This window comes from Mustela putorius, unplaced genomic scaffold, assembly GCF_011764305.1.
Source record: "Mustela putorius furo isolate JIRA1106 unplaced genomic scaffold, ASM1176430v1.1 tig00003845_pilon_pilon_pilon, whole genome shotgun sequence".
NCBI lineage: Eukaryota > Metazoa > Chordata > Mammalia > Carnivora > Mustelidae > Mustela > Mustela putorius.
Genome location: NW_025421998.1, coordinates 63,879,149 through 63,905,874, shown reverse-complemented (window position 1 = coordinate 63,905,874; position 26,726 = coordinate 63,879,149). Strand labels below are relative to the sequence as shown.

Sequence of the window (26,726 nt, the reverse complement as noted above, 5' to 3'; positions counted from 1 at the left end):
AATATTAATAGAAAGGGTCATTATTAAGCTTTTATGATAGACCTTCGTGATGGCCCTTTGCACAGTGTATTGTACTCGGTAATTCACATGCTAAACCTCGGTGCCATCTGTCCTTTCAGCCACATGGACACTTCCTGCTGGTAGTCATGATAGGGCTAAAACCAACTCTAGCCTTGCAAATGTCACTTGCTCTTTCAGAGTTTCTAGCCTGACTGGCTTCTTATCTGTTCAACTCCCAGGCTTTTTATTCTGGAAGATTTCTCTTCTCTGTATTAAGTGGCCGTAAGTGCTGTCATAAGTCAAAAGATCTGGGAGGGGATAACCGGTGGCTCAGTCATTAAGTGTCTGCCTTCGTCTCAGGTCTTGATCCCAGAGTCCTGGGATCAAGCCCTGCATTGGGCTCCCTGCTCAATGGGAAGCCTGCTTCTCCCTCTCCCCCTGCCCCCTGCTTGTGTTCCCTCTCTCTGTCAAATAAACAAATAAATTGTAAAAAAAAAAAAAAAAAAAAAAAAAAAAAGAAAGAAAGAAAGAAAGAAAAAGATCTGGGAGCTGAAAACAAGGAAGGAGTATTCTTAGGGTCTTCAGTATTTCTGATTAATTGGAACTGGATCTACTGAAAGGTGCTGCATGTCTCTGTATATTTATTTTCATTTACCAGCTGCCAATCTGTGGAATCTTATTGTGTGTGTGTGTACATGTGCGTGTGTAAGGGTTCCCCTGCAACGGTGCAATCAGGCCTCACTCAGATGGGTCCATTAATTTTAAGTGGTAAATGGAACCTTTCAAGAGCCATATTCCTTGTCCGTTAGAAAAGTGATTTTAGCTCCTGACATTTGGTCCCTGAAATCAGGATGCCGGGGGAAATGCGCCGTCCTCAGATACAGTGTGTGCCCTCAGATGGGGCTATACAGAGCTCCGGGCCAGGAAGAGAGTGTTCCTAGGTTGTGTATCTAATATAAGCCTTACCACGGCACCCCCACAGCTAATAAAGTTTATAAGGTTCTGCAGAGCTCTAAATCACAGAGGGTGGAGGGATGGGGCTAGCCTCCATATATCTCGATCATTTTCTGATAGATGTGAGGCAAGGAGGACTCAAAGGAGAAAAAGGGAACCCGGACTATTCAAGACGCACTGAAAGGACAGGTCCCTCAAAACATCAGCTTCACTATGCAACCCCGCACTGATACATTAAGTGAGAGCTAAGACATCTGGTCTTACTTTTTAGGAGCCTCCGCCACACCTTACTACTGAGCTAGGGAAACTGAAAGACTTCACAAAAATCTGCATTTTGCTCCGTTTTCTGTTTCTATTCTTGCTAGGACCTGCACCTCCCACCATGCACATGTCTTAATGTAAGTCCTTGTAAGGGATGAGGAGTTAACTATTTCTTTGGAGCCTTCCGGCACAAATGGTGGTATCTAAGAAATGATAGGGCAAGGTCATCATGTGCATATACCAGACCACGAGCGCTAGACATCGTGAAGATGCCAAGACACCCTGATTCCAGGGAATGAGTGACTCATGATGGACACCTGGACCCTGTCCTTGTTCTGACCAGCTCCTACATGCCTGAGAAGACATGTGCACCAGATCACAACCGTCAGTAAAGACTCCAGACTCCACGCAAAGATTAGACTCATCCTCCATTTCCTTTCTGAGCCTCCCATATGCTCTGTCTCTATCTTCCATATATATATATCTTCAATAAACTCCGCTCTCACTTCCGGCTGGCTCATGTTTGCTTTCCATCCTGTGTGAAGCCAAGGACCATCTTGGTTGGTCCTGCAGGATCCCTTCTGGGTCCTTAGGCCTGGCCTGCTGGCATTATGTAAGTTATTTTTATCAATCAATACTCCTTTGAGAAGGGTGGCATCAACAGAGAGGTACTCTTGCTGTGGAAAGTGAACTCAGATACAAAGACTGGACTTGGGTTTGCAGAGGAGAGCAAATTCCAAAAGAAAAACCAGAAAGAAGTAAAAGGGTTTGGTGCTTTTCAAGGACACAGACTAGTGATTTTGTCAAGCGGCAGCTTAGAGAAGTTTTAGTAACCCCAAAATACCTGTCATCCTCTCCCCTCAAAGCACCCAAATAGGCATAAAAATTAACTCAGTGGTTTCAACTTTGGCTGCAGGTCAGAATGACCTGAGAAACTTTTGTTTTAAGATTTTATTTGTTAATCTGAACAAGAGAGCACATTGGGGAGGGAGAGTAGAAGGAGAAGAGAATCTCAAGCAGACTCCACACTAAGCACAGAGCCTGATGTGGGGCTCAATCCCAGGACCCTGATGTTACCTCACCACCTGAGCCAAAACCAAGAGTCAGACACTTAACCGGCTGGCGCACCCAGATGCCCCTCACCTGAGAAGTTTTAAAAGCTACAGAAGGCCAGTTAAAGCAGGATATTTGGGCATGGGACCGAGGCATAGGTTTCTGGTTTATTTTTTAAACTCCCTAGTGACTCCAGTGTCCAGCCAGATTGAGACCCACTGGTCAAAGTAAACAAGATGACCGTGCACTGAAAACACAGCTTTAACACAATTCTTCAAGGCCATTCTCCAACCAGATGACCACTTGTGCATTCCACCAATACAGGCATTCTAGGGTTAGCAGTGCCACCAACTGCCATCCTTCCTAATATGAGAGCTAAGGTCATTAGGATTAGCCTAGAATGAGGGCAAACTCCAGGCTCTTCATTCCAGGCAAAATCTGGCCCTTTTCAGAAAAATGTCTGCCAACCCTTGAGGTAAGTGACAAATATTCAGTCATCTCATCTTTAAATCTGAATAGCATCAGCTGCTTCTATGAGTTGGACACTCTTCCAGATGTCTCATATATATATCACGGATGCTTATCACTCTGTGTAATAGATACAATCGTAAAATTCCAAGCTATAGTGGGAATCTCTCTTCTTCTCTCCCCATACACTCCCTCCATCTTAATCCAAACCACCACCATTCACCACCACTACGGCAACAGTCACCTGCCTGGTCACCTGCTTTCAATCTTGCCCCAGCCCATCTATTCCCCCCACAGTAGCCCGAACACAGGGTGAACTGTGGAAAGCAAAACGAGGCTTGCTTAAAGCCCAGCAGTGGCTCCCACTCCTCTTAGAGTAAAGGCTACCCACCTTCCAGAGACCTGAAAAGCCCTGCCCGATGCAGCTGCCGCTTCTTCTCCACCCTCCTCCCCTCGCAAACCATGCTTGAGCCATACTGGCTCCCTTCCAGTACAAAAGCATGCTATCTTGTTCCTACTTTGTGGCAATAAAATATGGTTTTTTCTGCATATAATGCTTGCCCTGACTCCCTTCGATCCTTCCAGACTCAGCTGAAATGTCACAGCCACAGAGAAACTTACCCTTGTCACCACCTAAGGAGTCACCCACTCCCTCTCCATTTGCTTTCTTTGGCTCTTCCTTATTTGCTTCCTTCATCACAGTTAACATACTTGGCAAGTATTTGTTGTAGAGTTACCATTTTTGTCTGGTTCTCTTTTTGGGCTGTGGGCACCTCAATGACAAAGGCTTCTTCTCTTTGAGTTACCGATTACCAGCTGTGCTCAGCACAATGCCCAGCACTTAGCCACTGGGTAAGAAATATTTCTTGAATGAACAAAGAAGTCCATTTTACAGATCTCAAATAAGCCAATTAACCTGCCTGAGATCAAAGAGCTATAACAAGGAATATAAAAATCTATCTCTCACAGGCAAAAGAACATTCTTCTAGGGTTTAACAAAAAAAATCACACTTATCCTGAAGACCTTACATGACTGTAATCATCATGAATCGTCTTTGTTCCACACATAACCTAAGCCACAGCTGTGATTGTCCATGTGCTGAGTACAAACAGCTGGGGTAGCTTGAGGTTGGGAGGATTTTGCAACAGTGGAAATCCTTAAATTGTTCAAATGTGCTTGTCACAAAGCATTTCTCTTAAGTGCATTCTATCCTGCCTAGTGGGAAGCCCTGGTGTTTTATCAAGTTGCAATCTAGTTGGACTATTGGAATTTCTAGATGGAATTTCCCTTTAGCCAAGGGGAAATGTGGCCCACATCAGCAAGTCTCTTCCATTGCTATTTTGGGAGCTGTAGTGAACTTCCGAAGGATGGATATGCCAGGAATTTCTCACCTGCACAATTCTGCTGAGGCTCCCAGTGGACACTGATGCCCTCTCTCTGACAGGCCCGGGTATATGCCAGGAATGACTCACAGTAACAGTTTTTATGGACTGGACATTCACACATGTCTGTCACGCAGGACCTAAGGAACCCAACAGAAAGAAATGAACATGTAAAAATATCAAATGTCATCACATACCTTAAATGTGACTTGTAGACAGGGGTGGGTAGGTGGATGTCAAACCTTGATTGGCCATTAAAGGTTGATATTTTAGGTTGGAAATCTAAAAATGGCATAAAAGTTCTGCATGAAGCCTTATGGGGTATGTCTGAACAATGTGATAGTAGGTTCCCTTTCTTCTAGAGCAGGACTCTCCAAGAAAACTTCCTGTAATGATAGGAAATGTTCTACAATCTCCATTATCCGAAGCAGTCTCTACTACCTGTACCTGGCTATTGAGCCAGGTGTGTGAGGAACCAAATTTTTTATTTGATTTTATTTTAATTCACTTAGATGCAAATAATCAATATGCCTAGAGGTTACCATGTTGGAAACACAGCTCCTAGGCTGCAGTCACCGTTCAAAGTGCTGTCATTTTGTGAATAGCTCTAACATAGGAAACATAGTTTCTAATTCAATATAACCAAAATAGTGACTAACATGATGAAAGTATAAAAATCCCAGGGCTTTCTGAAGACATACAATTAAGATTTATTTTTACAGTAGCTTAGAATCTTAGTCTTTTAAGAAATACTGAACCTCATTCTTTAGAATGTGGGGTGACAAACTCCAAATAAAGCAAAACATTCAGACTCCTAATTAGACTAAAAGATAAAGAAGACTGAGCCAAGAGCTTCATAGCTTAAGTTTAAATATGGAAATGATGGGCCAGGACATCAGGGGAACTGAAACGGGCTTCAATGTAAACCAACAAATTTTCAAGCACCTTGACCTCTAGGACACGGTAATGAATTTACATCGGGATGTCCTATTATCATTTACAAAATGCTTCTGCTTCAGTCTTTCACTGAGTGCTACATAGGCAAAACACAGTCCATATTTTATAAATAAAAAGGCCATTTTACAAATGAATAGATGGGCCCAAGTCCCATTAAAAAGTGGCAAAAGAATGAATTAAACAAATTCCTCTTAGACTGGGGCTCTTCCTATTATGCCCTAGAATCAGAGAACCTTCTTCATCTTCACCTTCCAGCAAGTTCACTCCCTCCCAGTTTGGACTTCACATTTATGCAAGAGGCCCTCAAGATTAAGAACATTAAACTACCCTTTTTTTCCCCATACTCATGTTCAGCAAAACCTCTTCCTTATAGAACCAAATTCAAGGCTGAAAGCAAAAACAAATAATTATAATACTCAAGATTACAAACAGCACAGATGATCTTGAAAAGTGCCGAGGATGTGATAATCCAATGTGAATATGCCAGCACTTTCTCTTGTGGGATGTGTGTACACATCTGATCTCACATGGGACATGTGTACATATCTGATCACAGAGAGTGGCCAGCTAGCTCTGTGTCAAGGTGGTGCACTGCCTGCCCGGAACAAAAATTAAATGCAGAAACCATATTAAAGAATCAATAGACTCACCGTGTACCCAATTATTATAGCCCAACCCTCAAGAACACAGCCTTGGAAACAGAAACTAACAGGGATAAGAAGCAATTGTACTGAAACCTAACGAGCCTCTTCCGTGTCATCAAGTGAGAAATTATCTGATGACTGATACTTAAGACAGAAAATTATCTGATGACTGATACAGAACAGAAAAATGGATCCCTTTCCTCTCTGTAATAATAAAGAATAGTATTTCTTTTTTTTTTTTTTAAAGATTTTATTTATTTTAGAGATGAGTGGGGGAGATGGAGAATAGGGTGTGGAGGAACAGAGGGAGAGGGACAAGCAGACTCCACACTGAGCCCAGTGTGGAGCTTGATCTCAGGACCCTGAGATCGTGACCTGAGCCCAAGTCAAGAGTCTGACCCATAACTGACTATGCCATCCAGGTGCCCCAAGACTGTATTTCTAAATACCTCCTCCCACTTGCATTACAGAAACCCGGTGAAATCATGCTCACTGGCAAACACATACCAGACACAGTGCTGTGTCTTCAAATTCATGCAGAGCCTCCAGGCTTCTGAGAACAGCCAACTAAAGCCTGTTCTTAAAATGGCCTCTGAAGGTCTGAGGACGAACCCTCCTCAATACCACTGTCTTCGCTGTTTTCATTTCCATTCCAGACCAACCTACACCCATCACGGTCCCACTCAATTCTGAATCCCCAGCCAGGTTTTGGTGAATTAGTGCTATAGCCTCTCATCCCACCCTGGCTTCACACCCTGGGGACCTCCCTGGCCTATGGAGTATTACTCCCTTGGGCACGGGTCCCACCAACGCGATGGGGATGGAGTGCCACCGAGTGGGCCCGGTGAAATGATGGTTCTCCTGTGAGAATGTGGTGGTCTCTGCGCGAGGAAACACATCCTCTGGTTTGAAAGTACATCTAATGCGACTCTGTAGAACTGTGGAAAGTAAACAGAATTTAATTGGTTTAAGTGCAAGGGTTATTGGGGAATGTTTTCCTTCTTTTCTCTTTCTTTCTACTGGTTGTCTTAGGAAGCTATTTATGCGATTTCAAGTGAACTAGGGACAGCTAAATCCAATTCACTGAGCTGTCGAGAGAAAACGCGGTGAGCTCACATTTCGTGTGGAAGCCCACATTTAATAACCACGCGTATTGCCCACCCTCTGCGTCCATGACAGGCCACGCAGGGCACACACACAGCCAGCAGCAGATCTGCCCTTTAAAACGAAGGAAGAGTTGAGCTTATTCTATTACTTGGCACTCATGATGAACAACACTGGAGGAAAAAACGTTTGTCAAAGCCACCCTTGGCTTGAAATATTTCAAACATATTTAAAGGCTAGAGAAATGTGTTTTGTCACAGAAGTTAAAACTACAAGATATCTTTTTTATTCACTTGTCAAGTTGATGATTTTTACACCAAACTCTACCCAGGGTTTATGAGAGAATGGAGAAAGAGAGGGTCCCAGCTCTTGCTGGCCAAGTGTACAACTCTTAGCTCCTACGTCAGGCATTTTGCTACCGTCGGCTTGTACGGGGATTGTCGCATCTAGTCCACACAGCAAAGGGGTCTGAGGCACTTGTTACTCCTGGCCCACTTAACTCTTGGGGAAACTGGAGCTAGGATGGTTTAGCTTGTGCAAGATCACATGGCTGATCGCAGATCTGGAACTGCAAAACCAAGACTGCGATTCAGGTCTTTCTCATCTCAACAGCCATATTAACAAACGCATTAGAAGATCTTTACTGGAGCAATTTGGCAATACTTATAAATAGCCCAAAGGAGGCTCCTTCCTCTGGCAGAGACATTTCATACCCAAGAAAATAGTAATGCATGTGGATGTGGACAAAGGCTATATATACAGGAGACTTCACCACAGTGCTATTTGAAATGAAAAAGAGGGCAGGGGGAGAAACCGGATTGCCTGTAACAGGGAAATAGTTAAATACATCTAGGTGACATTTATATCCTACAGACACTGCAATGATGTTTTTTAAAATATGAGGAAACATTCCAGCAGGATTGATTGAAAAAGAGCAAACCTGTTTCAGTACTGCGTGGTCACACATAAGACAAAAATAACTGACAACAGATATGCCCAAATGTTCACAGCAGTCAGCTCGAGGTGGTAGAATTGTGGCTCTTCCTAGTTTCTCCATATCTGCATTTTCTACAATAAACACATATCACTTTTCTAAAAAGATAAAAATCGGTGTATTTTTAAGTCGACAAAAAGAGTAACATGAGACATATTAGTATTTCAGTCAGAATGTAGGGACTAGAACAGGAAAATAAAGCACAAAGAATGGGAGGAAATTAAAATATCCATGGGTAGGTCTTAGTTATTAAATATTTCTCTAGCTCAAGTTTTCCAATCTGTGAATCTGAGGCCTCCTGCACAGGCTTTGATTCTATTCACTGGGGGTCATCCTCAGACTCCCACCTCATTGGTCAAGCGATGCCATGAACTTGACATCCAGATGGTTGGAATGGATAATGGGATAACTGGGCATGCTTCTGCTGGAAGGAATTTATTAAGAAAAAGAACTTATGAAGGGAAAAGTAAAAGCATCCTCAAATGCACTCCAGATTTCAGGGAGGGGCAAAGCTATTGTGATTCAAGTGTTCAATTTGTGTTGATCACACTTAATAGTGCGGCATGAGAAAAATCTAATTTATGACAGTGGAGTTGAATTGTTATGCGGTAATGGAAAATTGGTGTTCTTTCCTTAGTATGCACTGATACCACGCATTCATATTCATTTTATAGAACATGGGGGAGAACGTTATCACTTATAGTGGTAAGATTTATGGCTTTGGTTTCTTTGCCTTGGTGGCATGATTCTGTCACAATTTTGTTCTGTTCGATGTTGAATTCCTACGCAGGAAACATAGGCGTCCATTGCTCCAGTGGGAAAACATAGGCTGCGTTACAATCGGGCTTTTCCAGAAAAGCTCTACTGGTACTACAGAATCATCAGCTGCCTGAGGAGCCCTTTGAAGTGTGCCTTCTGACACAGGAGCTGGTGAATGCATTTAGAAATGACGTTCTGATTTCCGCACCCTGCTCCGGGCACCTTTCCTGATGGCAAGAGGTGCAGGCAGGATTCCTGCTCCTTGGGGCTCACACAGCTGAGCACCGTAGCAATACAAAAAGAGGGTGCCAGGAGCTACCCCAGGGCCCTCCCAGGCTAGTGCTGTGCACTAGCACAGCCCTTTGTTGCACCCCAGCTGCTCCCTTCTGCAATGGCTTCCTGTATGGGTGTCATGTCTCAGGAAGACACTTCAAAGACCTCTCCTCACAGCACGCAGCACCATACTGGAATCAGAACCCACCCAACTTATTGCCATTTAGCTGCGGGGGAGCCCCCATCAGCTTCTCCCCACCATTAGGTTACAACCACTGCCTCCTGCAAAGCTCTAGAAAGAAGTCATAAGCCAGTGGAACTGTTTAAATGGAAATTTAAATTCATTACAATTAAGAAAAATGTTAAATTCAGTTCCTTAGTCACATGAGCCACATTTCAGGTGTCCCGTGGCCACATGTGGCAAGAGGCCATCATACTGGGCAGTGCTGACTTACACAAGTTGTATCCCTGCAGAAAGTTCTACTGGATAGTGGTGCCAAGTGTGCAGCTCCATCTGTGGTGGGAAACCATTCCCCTTCTCCCCAGAGAGAGGATCTCCCAGAGAGAGAGGCTTACAGATGTTGTGAGATCAAGATCGGGCTCACTCCGGCTCTTCCTGGGCACTTCCAGAGAAAGTTTAAATTCATAGTTGCTAGTGGTCTAGATCATCCCTTTCTCTTAGCCACGCACATTCTTTTACCCAGTCATAGGGAATGTCTCATTAATCCTCAGGCTTCCTTCCACCTTGCCATTTTTGTCTTGACTGTGCTTCCCCATCTTTTTCTACTGAAAGAATCTGATGTCTATCATTTAAGAGTCAGTTCAAACTCCTCCATGATGCTTTCTGACTGGCCTGGGAGAAGTCAGCCCTTGCTACTGCGTCCTGTCCCTTCTACATCTTTATTCTGGCACAGACCCTCTGAATCCTAATTACCTCTTTGTGGGTTAGAGAGGGGAGCTGTATCTTATTCATCCGGCCAAGCACAGTGCCTTGAACCCACAGCTCAGTAAATACCGTGAATCGTCAAAAGAGTGAATGAGAATGGCTTGATGACCTTTGCCCAGCTTCCATGGAGTCACAGTTGGACCCTGATATCTTAGGAGTGTGAATTCTCTTTGCCCCTCCTCCTCCCGCTAGTGCCTAATGTGGCTTCTGCCCCTGGGCTGCCCACCACTGCAACCTGTGAGCTAAGCTGCTTCCTTAGGAACATTTCATCTTCATTTTGAACTTCTTGCACCCCTCTCTGGTATCCCAGGGGATTTTCTTTTTAATTTAATGAATGGCAGAATAAATGATCTGGTCTGAGTAGTCTGCTTTAATAACACATTTTCAGAAAAGCATATATTCAATATTGTAAGAACAACCTATAGCTCTTCGCGTTATTAAAAAGACAAGCCTCCAAATGCTGCTAAAATCAAAACATCAAACATCTCTCTGCTTCCTAGCAACAGCATACTGAGTGGTTTTCCCTCTGCTTTCTCTGGCACGCAGGCTAGCCCTGTCAGAGAGAGGTAAGTGTTCATGCATTTGCTACCCAAACAGAGTTTTGAAAGACAGATGTATTAACCACTGGGAACTCTCCACACTGCTTCTGGGAGAACAGAAGGGCAGGCCAGGAGTGACAGTAGCCAGCTCCATCTGGGAGCCAGAGCCAGAGCCTGGCCTTCCCCTCTGCCATCAGGTGGGGTCTTTGGCCGGACTGTGTTGCTCTGTTTAGAAGTCAGCTTTCCTGAGAGCAACAGTAACATGTTGTTTAGTCCAGAAGCTGACTAGAAAACCATACTGGGTTCGTATGGCTTTCCTTGCTCCATGGAAGGAAGTTCACAGAATCAGGTGAAAGCATCCCAGGCTTGTACTATAGTGGCTGCAGATCTGTGTGTATGTGTGTGTTGGGGGGGTGGGGTAGAGAAGATTCGGGAGACAGTCCTGGCTGGATGGATAGAAATGTGTTTAACTACCAAGAGACTATTAATAAATTTACTTACACTTTAATCCTTGAAATTCTGCCCCAACCTCCCTAACCCGAACTGCATAGAAGTAACTACAGGTAGTAGCCATAAGAAGGCATAGCCATGTCATGCTATACCGAAGAAAATAACGTCATCCCTAACTCAGTAGCGACTACCTCTGCTCTTCTCAATACTATAAGGGCACCCTCACCAATTCACAAAAAAGCCCAGCCTACTGGCATAAAAAACAAGGCCAAAAGATTCAATAATGGGAAACATGAGGTTCCTTTACTGAGTTATTAATAAGGGTGGGGCAAACTTGCAGAGCCAGCCAGCAGGGAGTCCACTCTGCTCCTTCCAGATCCTTCCTGAGCCAGCTATAGTTTGGCACCACGGTGGCTTAAAGATTGGTGAGAATATCTGATGTCAAATATCGTCTAAAATGTTGGCTCCACAGTTGCCTAGGTTTCCAGGACAGTACCACCAGGCCAGGTGTCTCTGCATGAGCTTATTTATCTCACAAACTCAATCTAAGGAGATGGGGCAGGACAACCTGGGAGTCTAGCTGCTTCTCTGGTTGTGGATACTAAACCTATCTGCAACCCAGCCTCATCAGATCCCCATCCCCACAGACATACACACATTAGACTTAGCCCACTCTTAAGTGGGAAGAATGAATTCATTGAGCCCTTTTTGTTTGTGGTATGGAGGGAGGCACAGCCATCAACAGAGACAGACACACCTTCAAACTCCAAATGACATAGCAAAAGCTGTTATGGGCAGGAAGTTTGTGCAAATGGGATACTGAGGACTAAGTACAGAAGGCTTCACACAGTAGGAAAGACACAGGAGCTGGATCTCGAAGCATGTGTGGAATTTTGCTTCATTCCAGAATGAGGAAAAGGAAATTTCAGGCAAAAGGAGAAGTTTTAAGTTTCCAAATCACCATATCTCAGATTTGATGGTCATGTGGTTCAATCTCCAATATTAATTAAAAAACAAGACAAAACAAAGATTCCTTTGACAAACAGTCACAGAACCTGTTCACTAAGGGCCCATTTCCTCACACAGCAGCCTGGCAGGTCCTGATGTGAAGACATTTCTTTCTCCTAGGGATCCAAGTCCTCATCATCTCCAACCTGAACTCACAGGGGTGACATGGAGAGCCACCCAGAATCAGTCAGTGAGCCCATGCCTGTGATGATGCCTCAGTGATATGCCCCAGCTCCCCCATCAGTTTTGTGTGTTCTTCAGCTTCTGATGTCTAGTGTCCTTCCCTCTGTAGCTGCTCTCTTTCTGCCTTGACAGGAATTAAAAACACAACTATCGAAGTCACCGGGAAAAACCTACCAACCATTTTGAGAATTATTCACAACGATCCTTTTTTGGATCACCTGCACTCTGGTCTTATCGTGTATACATTTGCCTACTAACATGGACAGAGTTCCAACTTAAAACCTAGGGACTCTATACTTTAAGCTAATGTGCTCTCTCCAGACACTGAACGATACTGATTGCTTTCACTCTCCCAGGTTAAATTCCCCAGGGGGCAAATGGCATTGCCTGCGTGGCAGAAGCTAGCATGGCATGGGAGTTCCAGAAATGGCCCTCAGCCTTAGACACCCTTCTAAAGATAGAGATTGTTTTGTGGAATAACACAGGAGGCACAGAGACCTCCTCTAAAGATAGCAATGTTTACAGTTTTCCATAGATGCCAATTTTAACAGGACTCCTTAGCACTTGCTCTGAGCAGAGACCAAACAACCGTCACACACGGTCTGGAGCCTAAAATATTTTGTCCCTTGATAAAGCCGTCTATCAGACCATATGTGGAGACTATAATCCCCAGGCTCATAATTAAGCTTTCTTGTGCCTTAGGGTTGGGGAAGCTGTGTGCACTGTCCTGCTATTTGCCCCAGGCCCAGGGACTACAACTTCAAAGAGACCAAATCCAGAGACTCTAGAACTACTAACAGGGTTCGAAAATACTCCTCTTGGGAAAAATGAAATATCTTTGCTTAAGTATGAAACACCAGCTCCACAGAGGGGAAAAGGTGACCATGATTAGCGAACATTGTCTGGATTGTCACTCTCCCAGGGATAACTCATTATTTCAATTTAGGCAAAGATGTCTCATAAGCCAGCCCGGGAAAGGGGAAGCCTGGTCACTACCCCCCTCTAGTGGCTGAGAGGTAGAGTGCCAAGTAACCTCCATTCTTATTCCAGCATTTGCTTCTTACTCCACTTTTGAGGGTAGGGGGTGGGAGCAGGAGGCTGGCTGATAAAGCAGAACATAAAAATGGCTGCTCGTCAGAAAATCAATCACTTTTCTCTTAAACATCTTCAATTCAGCACCATCATGTTCGCTGTAAAACAACGGTGAGGCTGGCTGGTGGACTACATCCCCATGTAAACTAAGAGCCTCCTGGGTACCAGCCACAGAGCCACAGAGGGCAGATTATCTGAGGCACTCCCCGCTGGAGGGCAGGTGAGGTGGAGCATCAGTGGGAAAAAACCTATGCTTTTTTGTTTTTTGTAAAATCTCATTTTACCTATGCACTGTATCTAGCTTGACCTACTTTGTTTTGCAAAGAATAGCAAGTACAAAAGACTACCAGACCCTTCACCTAAGGAGGATGTACCATGTCTGAGGTGGTAACATAATGAGAGGCCAAAGGTGCCAGTCACGTTCCTGCTTCCTAATTAGTATAATGGCAGTATCATTACTGTACTAGCATTCCGGACTCTATGTCTAAAAATGGACTTGTCTAGCCCTTAGTTAGCCCTAAAAACTAGGTGATATTCACACTTGGAAAGACCTTCCAGAAATGAGAGGGAGATCTTTACTGAGAAAATCTTCAATATCTCTTCTTTGTTACAAGCCCACCTCATTATATTTCTATCCCCAACATAGATATACATCACCTTCGCAACTGTTTCATTCAATGGGACAAACATTCATTGAGTGCCTGCTGTGTGCAAAACAACAGGTTGGGCTCAGCGGGGAATCCAGAAGCAAAGAGGAGTCTGCCTCCATCTTGGGACTTGCACAGTGTCATGGGGAGGGCAGGGCAAGACGAGGGAGGGCAGCAGGCCACTGGCAGCCCAACTAAGGAGGCTCCATCTGGGGCTCTGGCAAGTGGGGGACTGCACTCGGGAGGTGCCCGGAGATGAGCAGGGTGCTCTGGGGGAGAGGAAAGCTCTCTCACAGGATAAGCCATCAGGGAGACTGGAGAGGCAGTGAGGTGAGGCCAAAAGCAACAGCCTATCTGGGTACAGTCTTTCCCCTTTCCATGTGTCATCTCTCATGGGGTTCTCAGGAAAAGTAAGTGAGAAAACAGACGGTCCAATTGTTAAGGAGGAGAGAGAAATTGATCTATACAGGGGCATGAATGCTATGAGGGAGACGCCAGGCAGCAAGCAGGGTCTCCTCTCTTTGTCCCACCGAAACTCAATGTGAGAGGGGTACGGGCAATTGGCATTTGCTACCTTCTCTCATTCGAGAGGGGACTCCCAGCCCCAGCAGTCCTCTGTGGAATCTTGCCAATTGTGGCCCAGCATGCCAGGACACGTGTTCAGCTCTAGACCACAGCTGCCGGCTGAGAGGCAGGCACTGGCAGTGTGCGGTCACGAGGGGCAGTGAGGAAAATCTGTCAAAGTGAAGGCATCCAGCATCTGGAGGCCACACCCTGGCCATACGTGGCAGCCACCACCAGCCCAGCTGCTTCAAAGGGGCCGATCCTTCCAGAGGCCTTGTTCACATTAGGCAGTGGAGGGCTGCCAAGTCCACTACGTGCATTAATAAAAGGGCGGCAGCGGTGGCCATGCCCCCAGAGGATGCAGTGCTGGGACGAACTTTTTCAGATGCTGGGTGCCTTTCATCAAGCATCTGCCGTGCCTTTGGTTCCACAATAAACCAGTATCCACATCCAGTCGCCGCACCAGGATGGGATTTTAGCACTCTGTACTCTGGTCTGCTTGACTGTACAGGGAAAACTCAGTCCCTAGACCTAAGAGAAGTATCTTTCCTGAGGAGCCCACCCATTCCCATCAGTGGGTGATGGCACATGCAGGGACCAGACATTCCCCAAACTCAAACTATAAACAGCATGGGCCAACCACCCTGCAGCTTCCCATCCTCTGCTCAAATGATAGCACCCTCATATAAGCTCCAGAGAGGTGGGATGTGGGGCCTCTTTCCTAGAAGCAACTGAGAATATTGCTTTGAAGGCACCAGAACACTCATAACCCCCAATAGTGGAAGAAGTGGGTAAGGCAACATTCCCTCAGTACCTACTATATAATATGCCGGCTGTGTTGCATATGTAAATACATGTATTTTTTACTGCAAAAATTTTAACAGAAGAGAGAACTAAGACCCAAGGAAGTCAAGCAGGTTTTTTTGTTTTTGTTTTTGAATATGATGCAGGTAATAAGTGACAAAGCTGGGTCCATGTTCTCTGCTCTGCAACACAGTATCTAATACGACACATGCTGTTCCTTCTTCTCCCTTCTCCAGGTTAGAAGGAGAAGACCAAAAGCTTTCTCAGGGGGGCTTATGAAATCCCCAAGCTAGACAAGGTTGCTACTTGACATTCTCATGGTACTCCTGAGTAGCCCTCGTCACAGCCTGCAGCTCTGTTCTTATCTGATTGATCCCCACTCCATTCAAATCCCTACGCTCCAGAGGGGCAAGTTTTGTTCAGTATATTTTGCCAGCCTTGGTCAAGAGGAGATGCTCAAAACCATTTATCTGAATGAATCATTTATAGGTATTTATAAAGTCAAGTTCGGATAAAGTAAATTCTAAGGTGACAATGAGAATCAGAGAGTTCAACGACCTGAAAAAGTTTCAAGGAAGAGTGAGCATCCCATGGTTTTAAGTACAATCAATGGCCTAGGGGAGTAAGAACTAGAAACAGGCCACTGGGTTAGGCTAGCAGGAGTCAGTGAAGGCCTTGGTAGGAATAGTTTCATGGGGTGGGGACAAAGGTATGGAAGGTGGGAAATGTGTGAGACATTGAGTGAAGGCCATTCTTCCAGCAGGTTGGCAGTGAAGAGGAGAGAAATGGAATGGCAGGAGGCAGGGACATGTGGAGCACTTGTGTGTGCATGAATGCACATGTGGTAGGATCAAAGAGACATGGATATGTTTGGCACCAAGGAAAAAGAAGTCCAAGAGAAGATGTTGAAATTAAAGAGATGAAGGGGTTAGGTAACTGGGAGACCAATGTCTGGAGAAAAATAGGTAAAGATGGGGTCAAAAATGTAGGAGACCCTGAAAAAAATTCCTGGAAGAAAACACACACACACACACACACACACACACACGCTCTTGCTTATACACAGCAGAGTGGGGTAAGGCGGAAAAATCAAGACTATGTTCTAAATCAGCAGCTGGGTGAAGATCAATGACCCAGTGCAAACACCTAGCAAAGAAGGGGGTAGAATGAAGTGAAATTTGCAAATGGTATTTCCAGGTGAGAAAGAACCACACATGAGGGACAGGGTTCCCACCATTGCAGAATAAGAGGTCCACTCTCTCTAAGTCTATGACCTTTGAGACCCATAGCAAATGAAATAAAATACGACTAAGCCAAAGTTTTAATCAGGCAGAAATTTAGTGCTGAAGAAATTGGTCCTTGGCTCCTAAGGAGAAAAAAAACAATATGGCAGGTTTCTTAAACCTTAATTTTATGATCTAAAATTAGTGGTGGAACAATTTTCCCCATCAGAGGACCCAAAATTTAGAAACCGTTTTTTTTTGGGGGGGGGCGGGTAGAGGAGATTTTCTAGATGCTTTCTTCCTAAATATTTTATGCCTCCTGTCTGAATAGTAAACCATCACTGTGGCAGTCTATCTTGGTTTAGGACAGTGAGTGCTCAAAAACCCTACCAATAGGCTGGGTGACTCATAAACAGTCACCAATTCATACACTCAAGAGTCTTAAAAGACCTTAATGAACATCTACTTACTGCAGGAATTCCTTTTATAACCTCCCTGGCAGATGGTCATGCATCTGCATCATGTCTGTGACAACAGCTCAGTAGCTTTTTAGGAATATCATTCCTGTGATAAACAATTAAGTCTTCTACCTCTCAGGAAGTTTTCTTACATATTAAATGAAAATGCATTCCGTAGCTTCAACCCATTTGCTCAGATTCTACCTTCTGTTCCACTGTGGAATTATTCTATTCTTTTCCAGCTTCCATATGATATCCCCTTCAAATGCATTACAAAAAGTTAAAAAAAAAAACATTCCACTTAGAAGTTAACTTTTGGGGAACTTCCAGAAATATGGCTATTATACCATTTTGTACTTCCTATGCTTTTATTTTCTTTACACCTAGCAGCTAAAGGGCATTCAAGTTAAGTATAAACCTTCTTTCCCTTTTATTTATTCTTTCAACAAATCTCTGCTGAGTAGGGCACAGTGTTCACCCCCACAGTAGGGCCAAAGATGAAAAAGATGGGCTTTCTACTCCAGCTACACAATGTGCTAAAATAAATTGTAATAAAAGGAGGAAATCGATGAGTGCTATAAAAAGCAGTTCAGTATTACCAGGGGAGTACAGGAGAGAGTGTGTGCTGGCAAGGAGGGGAGAGAGTGAGAAGTTAGAAAAGATTCCAAGGAGGAGGTTTCATTCGAGTTACATCTTAAAAGAAAGAGCTGGTTTTACCCAGACAACGAGGAAGGACGGGCTTTCCAGAAAACTTGTATTTTAGAAATACTTTTGTTTGAAAAGCCACGTGTGCCATTTGAAAATTCCTGAGCATCAAGAGAAGGAACAAAAGTCTTAGGAAATCATTAGAAAGGTAGGTTGTGCTCAGATCATGGATGGCCTTGTATGCCAAGCTATGAAGCACGAGCCTTATTTGGAGATCAGAGGAGTCATTGACAGATTTGAGCAGAAAAGGGATAAAACAGAAAACAGAAAACATCAGCTCAGGAAGGTGAGCTGATAATCATATGTGAGATAGGCCGGAGAAAGTGGAGATAGAGGATTAAACGGGGTTGGGGGGAGTTAGGCATCTATTGAGGATGATCCAACCAGGGGTTACAAGAGGAAAAAAAAAAAAAGAAAGACACGACTAGGGATTTATTGATGGGGGATGGGAGGGGAGAGGCTGTCAGCAGAAACAGAGAGGAGACATAAAGCACATGAGATAGGAGAAGGGATAATCTATAGGATTTGGAAAAGGATGTCATGTCAGGGCAAAAGGGAAAAGGAAGGGTCACAGATGCCTCTGGAGATTTGAGCCTGGGTTTAAAGTCTGTCAACAAATAAGGAATGCAGGAGAAGTAGGCTGACAGCAAGGAGGAGTGGAAAGAGAGACAAGGAGCTTGCAATCCAACACTCTGAGTTTCTGCTGGAACAGCCAGCAGAAACTGTTACCAGAAGGGATGGTAAATGTTTAGCAACCAGCTCCTGGGAAGTTGGGGAGAATAGAACCCCAGATCTGTACCCTGTGCCAGTTTCCAGGTTATAAATTCTCCCACTGTGGCTGCTTGCAGGGTACCAACATGAATCCCAGATCACAAAGCATGGTGCTGGGAAGAGATTCTAACAACCCTCTCGAGAGAGGCACCAGAAGCCAGCCCCAGCCCACCACTGGCCCCGGTTAACAATGTGGAACAGGCATGGAGAGGGCAGACACGCGTCCGACCAAGAGGATTCCTTATTTTTCAGTAAACAAAATGCAATTTCATTTTTGTGAGACAAAGTTAACCAACACCATGGCTACAGGCAGACTTGAGGATCCCTACTGATGTGTTCTAACGTCAGCCAAAAGTCACAAATAAATTATCTCATTCTTTGTTACCAATGTTCATGTAAACACCATAAAAATGAGTGCTGACAGCAACCAATGAGTTTATGCTAGTTTTATTTTTCATAATGTCCTAGGAAGATTCCTCCTTTAAGATTTATTATTGTTTTGCCTACCATGAAATAGTAACTAAGTGTTTTGTTAAATCAATTTAAAGGTTGCTTTGTTCCATTGCCACCTTTGCAAGTACCTCTGGGCTGTCTACTGTTTTATAATGGCTCATAATAATGCTGTTCAGTCAATCATAGGATACAATTTGGCTTAAAAAAAAAACCCTATAAACTACTCTTTATTTCTCTGTAGGTTGTAGAAAAATCTAGCAACATGACTGATTAATATTGGGACCATCAGTAATGCTATGAGGTTGGTAAGGCATTGGAATAAGAAAATGAGAAGGTGGGAAAAGCGGTAGCTCATATAAACACAGTGACTGAAAGTCATGCACTGGGGAAGAAGATAGGAGGAAAGGGGGTTAAATGAGTGGTCAAAAAAGATTTTACCATGACTCAGCAGTGAAAAATGGTAATTTCTCACCCCTATCTTCCCAGCGATAGCACAGATATCATCATATGCTTTCTTCCGGTCACAGCAGCAAGTCAAGTATTTTTGTGCAAACACTTCTTATAATAATACTTAGGGGAACATGAACTCCTCATTCTTCACATAGCAGCCAAATGATCTTTTAAAAATATAAAATAAATCATGTCATTCCTCTAATCAAAAGTCTCCAAAGATGCCTCATCACATTAAAAATATAATCTTCATAAATCCTAATTATGGTCCATATGCCCCTGACGATCTAAACCCTTCCAGCTTTACATTTTCAACTCTATTTACCAGCCTCAGCTCACTACCTTCCAAGCAGACCAGACTGCCCACCATTCCTTAAAAATAGCGAGCTCACTGCTGCCTTTGGCTGAAACAACCTTCTGGTTTCCTGGAGCAGCAGCTGACACCTTCTTAACTTTCAGGGCAATTATTAGCTCCTCAGACATTCCTTCTCTGACCACAAGCATCCACAACAATCCCCTACCTCCACTCCATCACCCTCTCTCCAATCTATTTAGCTGATTATTGCTTTCGTTTGGGTCACATTCCCCAGCGAGGATGTAAGCTTTGCTGAAAGACCTTGTCTGTCGAATTTCCTGCTGAATCACCAGCCCAGTCGCTAGCATGTAGAAGGTGCTCAGTAAATATGAATGAAATGAATGAAAAAGGATCCCATTCCCCTTAACTGGACATACTTTTATGAAAGAACAACGAAACAATGACTAGTCTTGTCTCCACCATCCTGTCTTCCATTAGGTCTAAATAGAATGGCCTGCCACCAGGAATGCCACATTAAAGTAACACAGCAGCTTAAATATTTAAATACATGATGTCTGATCCTGCGGAGAACCACAGACAGACCATTTTAAAGAAACACAACCAAGACTGTATGTGCTGATTTTTCCATGACATACTGAGAGCAACCTACATTACTTTCCAGGAAGCCTTGCAATAAGGTGAGAAGAATGAAAGGATGAGTTCCCTCAGTCACTCATTCCTCTAAATAGCATTTACTAAGCACCTACTACACAGAGGCATTGTGCTGAGAACATTGTGCTGATCCATAGATGGGAAGTCAAAATCTCCACCATCAAAGATATAAAATAGAGTGAGAGAAACAGATATAAAAATAATTTGATTATAGTGCATATAATATTATATAGAGTGTGTGTGCATATATATGTGTGTGTGTGTATATATATAGTGTGTGCGTGTGTATGTGTGTATGTATGTATTTATAGTATTATAACAGAAAGATGACGAAAGTACAGAGAGATAGCAGAAGAGAGAATGATCAGTGGAGTTAAGAATGTGGGCAGCAGGGCACCTGGGTGGCTCGGTCAGTTGAGCATCCAACTCTTGATTTCAGCTCAGGTCACAATGCCAGAGTTGTGGGATTGAACCCTGTGTCCGGCTCTATGCTCAAAGAGGAATCTGCTTCTCTCTCTTTCTCTCTCTCCCCCTCTCTCTCTCCGTCTGCCCCTCCCCTTGCTCATGCTCTTTCTCTCTCTAAAGCAAAACAAAACAAAACAAAAACAAAACAAAAAGAATGTGGGCAGTATATCTGAGGAAACTTCATCAAGGGGGGGGGGACCAATAATGGCCAATGAGCTCAGTCTTGCATGAGTTTGAAAGGCAAACGGGAAGGAAGGATAGTAGGGAGAATAGCAAATATAAAGCCATTAAGCCCTAAAATAGCCCTAGCAACTTAGGGAATTACAATTAATTTTATATGGCATGAGGTGTTGCATATATGCAAGGGAAGGACCTTCATCTTATCAAAATACAACAAAGAGGGCATAATCAGTAGAACTAAAGACCAGCTATTTAGAAAAATAAGGCCCCAAAATACTGTATAATTAGACAGGCTCCAACAGTACCTTAAAAGAATAACATATTAGACCAAGGAGCATTTGTTTTAGAAATGCAAGGTTGGTTTGAGCTCAAGATATTTAATAATATAATTTTTCACATTAATTGATGAAACAAGAATAACTATGCAATCATGTTGACAGATGCAATACAATACATAATAAGTTAAACATTTATCCCAGGTTTTTAATACTTTAGAAACATGGTAAAACTGAAACAAAAGGATGTTTCTTTAATGCAATGAGTGGTGTCTATCTCAATATAAGAAATCAGAATTACTCTTTGTGATGAAACCCTAGAGGCATGTCAGTAAATTCAAAAGCAAAAGCTGTCCTTCATTACCATTATTAAGTAACAGCATTCAAAAGTTATATCCACTAAAATTACACAAGAATGAGGTCCGTGGCTGGCTCATTCAGTAGAGCATGTGACTTTTGATCTCTGGGTTATAAGTTCGAGTCCCACATTGGTTGTAGAGATTATTTAAAAATTTAAAAAATCTTAAAAAATAAAATTATGCATGAAGACAAATAATAGACATAGATTTTAGAAAGAGCAAAATTATACTTTGCTTGCGAATTATATGACTGTATAATTAAGAAACTTCAGAAAAAAGAGAAGTTCTAAAAACAGCTTTACAAATGCCAGCAATAGCTGCATAGGAACTGTAATCACAAAAAGACCCAATTCACAATACCAACCAGTCAATGTGAGAGAGAGAAGACTTAGAAAATGCAAACTCTATAAAGCAAACAACAAAATGTACTTGTATAAATAAAAAGACATTTCTTGGGATAATATAGTAGACTTTACCTTTATATTAAAAAATTCTCCTTATGTAAGCATTCATGTGATAAAAATCAAAATAATAAATTTTTAAAAATTGTTTTAAATCTCTTTGGCTTCCCAGTGGAAGCTGGGGTGCAGAGGCAAGGTTCGTGTTCATTGTGGGAGAGGGATACATCTGAGGGAGGAAGGAGAGAAACTGGCACAAATAGACAATGATGGTTTACACCAAGGCAACGATGGTTGCTAACGCAACCAAGAAAATGGATTTTAGATATACTTAAGAGCTTCCATCAGTGTGATTCAGAAACTGATTGACTATTTGAGCATAGCATAAGAGTTAAAGAAGAGAGAAGAAAGAGTGACATGTACATTCAACAAATATTTGCTGAGTACCTTTTATGGGGCAGGAACTAAATGAGAGACTTGGAACCATGGATAATAGATGAGAACATATATTAAAATTCAGCACCCTCTTAGGAAAGAGAATGCATTAAAAGATATAATTCTAACCCACAAGAAGCCTTCACATATTTCTTAAAGTAGACACAAAAATAAAAATCCAATCTGGAACTTTATTAGCTGGAAATTATGAAGAAATTATGCCTTTGAATGAAAGAATAGCCAGAGGAGACTCAAAGTGTTTAATGAGTGGAGAAGAACATTAGAACTGCAGAAAATGGCAGATGCAAAACTCAACAGTGAATTTGGCTCAGACTGAGCAAACTCAGAGGAGCCAGAATCATAATCCAGGAGGAATAATCCAAAAAGAAATTTGTAAAGATTTTATTTATTATTCATTTGACAGAGAGAGAGAGATCACAAGTAGGCAGAAAGGCAGGTGGGGGGCAGGGGAAGCAGGATCTATGCTGAGCAGAGAGCCCAATGCAGGGTTCGATCCCAGGACCCCGAGATCATGACCTGAGCCGAAGGCAGAGGCTTAACCCACTGAGCCACCCAGGCACCCCAGAATGAAATTTAGAAGCAGAAGAGGATCCAGACCTCTGGACCACTGGTTTTCAAACCTGACTGCACCTTAGAATTACCAGGGAGCATTAAGCAACAGTGATGCCATGGGCTTTAGGCTACAGAGAGTCAGACTTAATTGGCCTGGGTGTGGCCAGGGTACCCGAAAACCCTCAGGTAACTCTCCTATGCAGCTCTAATGGAGAAGCGGAGGGTCAGATCCTCATCACTAGCTAGATCTTTGTTCATGGTCTAGATAATTAGTGCAATCAGACATCACTAAGAAGGCCCTATTCTTAGGGTTTACAGATCCCACTACCCCCTAATTCTCCATAGGAATCCTCCATCATAGTCAGAAAACTCCCTTTTCTAAAATAGGGAAACTAAGACACAGAGTTTTACAATCTTCTACAAGCTAAATAGCTTTTCCAACCTCAAAAGCGTTAAAAGCACATTATAGTCTGTTGATTTTCCTCCATCTTTATTGTTTAAATAAAGTTGGGGGGCCAAAATATAATCCTGCTTCCCCTAAGATTTCACTAAAATAATTTTTACTTAATCTTAGAAATAGTGGTTGGCATTGAGCTCTTATAATTTTTTTCCTTCTATGTAGTATTCTAGAAAGAAAGAATATGATATTAAAGAATGCACGATAAATCCTAATTGGAAGAGTTTCTGTGCACTCTGAGAATGTTATATTTGCCCATGAACCTTTACACAAAAATCAGGTAATTGCAGAGGCAAATGTTATTTCAGACTTTTGATGAAAATCATCCCTGTGTACATATCATAACCTCAGAGAAAAATGAACACTCTGGGTCATTATTAGAAATTCCAAAGAAAGAACTGTAGTCTTCTCCCTCAAAGCTCTGTACTCACAATTGTCTTTCAACTGAAAGTCACAAAACCAAAATGATCAGAGAAAGGAAAGAATTAAGGTCCAATAACAGGGCTGCCTGAGATTTCTGGTTAGCAAGAGTTTCCCTCCAATGAAAGCATTTCTCTGGCTTTGCCCTGACTGGCTTCCCTGTGCAGGCAAATTCACTAGGAAGCTAAGGGTCCAGCTGAACTCAGTGCCCTGGGGTCCCTTCTACTTAAACCAGCAGCCTGACCTCACGCAATGCCTCACCTGAAGTCTGTTAGAAATGCAGAATATCAGCCCTACGCAAAACCTATGAAATCGAACTCTGTTTTAACAAGATCCCTAGGGATTTGAACGTGCATTGAAATTTGAGAAGTACTGGTCTAGAATACCGCTACCGAAAATGCAGTCAGAGGAACAGTAGCTTCAGCACCATCCTGGAGTTGGGTAGAAAGACAAGTTACTGGGATCCGTTCCATTCCAGACCTACTCAATCAGATGCTCTGGGAGTGGGCCCTGGGGCCTGGGAAACGGCATTTTAACTATCACTCCAGGTAATTCTGGTACACAACCAGGTTTAAGAAGTTGTCAGAAAACTCACTTTTCTAAAATAGGGAAACTAAGACACAGAGTCACGAGCAGGTTTTTGCTCTACCCACCCCTCCTCCTGAGCACTTACTCTCTACAGTTTGATAATTTGGGCTGAGACCAAAGGATGAGTAGGAGTTAAATGGGAAAGAAAGAGAAGGGATTGCAGCTTCAGAGAGAATGGTCCCTCACCCATCATCCATGCCACAGCCCAAGATCCCATCATCTGATGATGGACCTTATGTTCTCACTCCTTAGAATTTCAGAACAAAAAGATAAATCCAGTGATTTGAAATCTCAGTCTTCTTCTTATTATTATTGCGGAGCATACCTTTAATTTCTTTTTTTTTTTTTAACAGAAAGTTTGGGTCTTGCCCCACTTTCCCACCTCTGTTCCCACTACAGATATCTGAAGAGTTTTAAAAGTGAACCTTCACAGTAATGGAAATCTTCTGATGGGCAGTATCTCTAAGATACTCATTTATCATTGCTGTTGGTAAGTTTCATTTTTTCCCATATTTTCATAGTGATTTCATTGTATGGAAAATGCAGCTGTATCCCTCAAGGGGTTTACTGTGTGCTTCATTGATTCCCTCCTTCTCTCAGCAAACATGCTCTGAGCATCTCCTATATGTGAGGCCAGGGGTAGAACATTGAGCAAGGCAGACCTGGTCCCAGCCATTATGGGGCTTCCAGCTGGGCAGGAACAGCTAAGTAATAAGACACTTAGTATGTTAAGGGGTATGGTTAGAGCTACCAAGTATGTTGCAGGATGGACCTCCTCTGAGTCCCAATCCTGAGCTTGGGGGCACCGATGAGGAGGATGAAACTCAGTCTGGGAAGTCAGGGATGGAATTTCTGAAGCTGGCCTGAAAAAGGACTTTTCTTTCAAAATGCTGATAACCGGGGTTTCATTAGCTCCTTCCAATTCTATTATTTCCTTGCTATGAGAGAGCATTTAGCTTTCTTTAGAGAAGAAAAAGCAGCCTATCACCTTTTCTGAGTGTAGGAAAAGCCCTTGTTCCAAATTTCTTTGGTCCTCCACAGTGCTCTAGATTTGACATACTGCATTGGATTCTACCATAGATTCTTAGTAAATGTGATTATTATCTGATTGAAAAGTAAGAGAAGAAAACTCATTTTCTCCTAGGTCCTGTAAGATACCCAATGAAGAGCAATCAAGCTTAACTTAGAGTTGAGTTGGTCATACAGAATTTCTTCTTTATACTAAATGTTCTCCTAATGAAAGCTGACTCTATGATTCTTTCTTGTTTAATATTCATGACCCAAACTCTCGGGAGTCAAGGAGAAAAGTGAATAAGAATGCAAACAAAGAACAAACTTTAAGAGTAGAAGACCGAAAATCAAGTCACTTTTTAAGTATAAATAAACTTAGGAGAAATGGAAGGAATTCAGTTGGAAATTATAAACATTGAGGACTTTTGTACAATAAAAAGTAAGGAAACCAAAATATTGAAACTAAAATACCAAAAACTCTGTATCCCTGGACGAGTAACTCAAACTTTTATTCATAATGAAATATTTCAAACAGAAAAGAACAGAGTAATATAGCAAGTAGCTATGTACCCAGCATGCAGAATTCACTAATGTTAACCTTTTGCTATCTTTGTTATAGGTTTTTAAAAGGAACAAAACTTTAGAATTATAGTAGACATTCTTTGATTCCCTCTATCCTTAATTCCATTCCCCTTCTTTTCTTCTCAAGTAAATGATCCTTTCTTTATAATAGTTCTATATTTTTATCTATATATAATTGTGTTCATGAAAAATAAGTGGTATTCTTTTATATTTTTAACTTGACACAAATGGGACCACACTGTGTATATATATTCCTCTTGAACTTGATTTTTCTACACAATATTATGTTCTGAAAAATTATGCATGTTGATACCACTACATCTAGATCATTCATTTTAATGTATAATATTCATCTTTTAAAGTCATCCAGCAAACCACAGACAACAGAGATTTACAATTTGGGGTGACTATTAAAAATACTTCCAAGTATGTATGTGTGTATGTGTATGTATATATATTTGCTATCTTTTTGCTATATATTTTGCTTTTTGAACACTAAAAATTAATTATATTGTATGTAATGTCCATCTTTGGAACATGTTGAGATTTTGGAAGTCTAATAAATGACACTTTTTTTTAAACAACATTCTACATATGCCATAATAAATGTATACTCCACCTTTTGAATGCAGAGTTCTATATATGTCCATTAAATCACACTTGAGGGGCACTTGGGTGGCTCAGTTGGTTAAGTGTCTGCCTTCAGCTCAGGTCATAACCCTAGAGTCCTGGGCTTGAACCCTGCATTGGGCTCCCTGCTCAGCGAGGAGTCTGCTTCTCCCTCTCCCTCCTGCTTGTGCTCTCTATCAAATAAATAAATAAAATATTTTAAAAATAATCACTCTTGATTCTAATTGTTCAAATTTCTATACT

The 26,726-nt window shown here is 42.4% G+C and overlaps 1 protein-coding gene across 7 annotated transcripts in view; it reads right to left on the bottom strand.

The window, feature by feature from the left end:
* The window catches only part of BMPER (BMP binding endothelial regulator), a 347,002-nt gene that overhangs the window by 7,840 nt on the left and 312,436 nt on the right, over positions 1-26,726 (bottom strand). For 6 of the 7 annotated variants that reach the window (XM_045062867.1, XM_045062866.1, XM_013061473.2 and 3 more), the window contains one exon: positions 4,129-4,259. The exons of the other annotated variant lie outside the window; for it this stretch is intronic. In XM_045062867.1, coding sequence (XP_044918802.1) covers positions 4,129-4,259 — 131 coding nt within the window. The remainder of the gene's footprint in view (positions 1-4,128; positions 4,260-26,726) is intronic. 7 annotated transcript variants of the gene reach the window in all.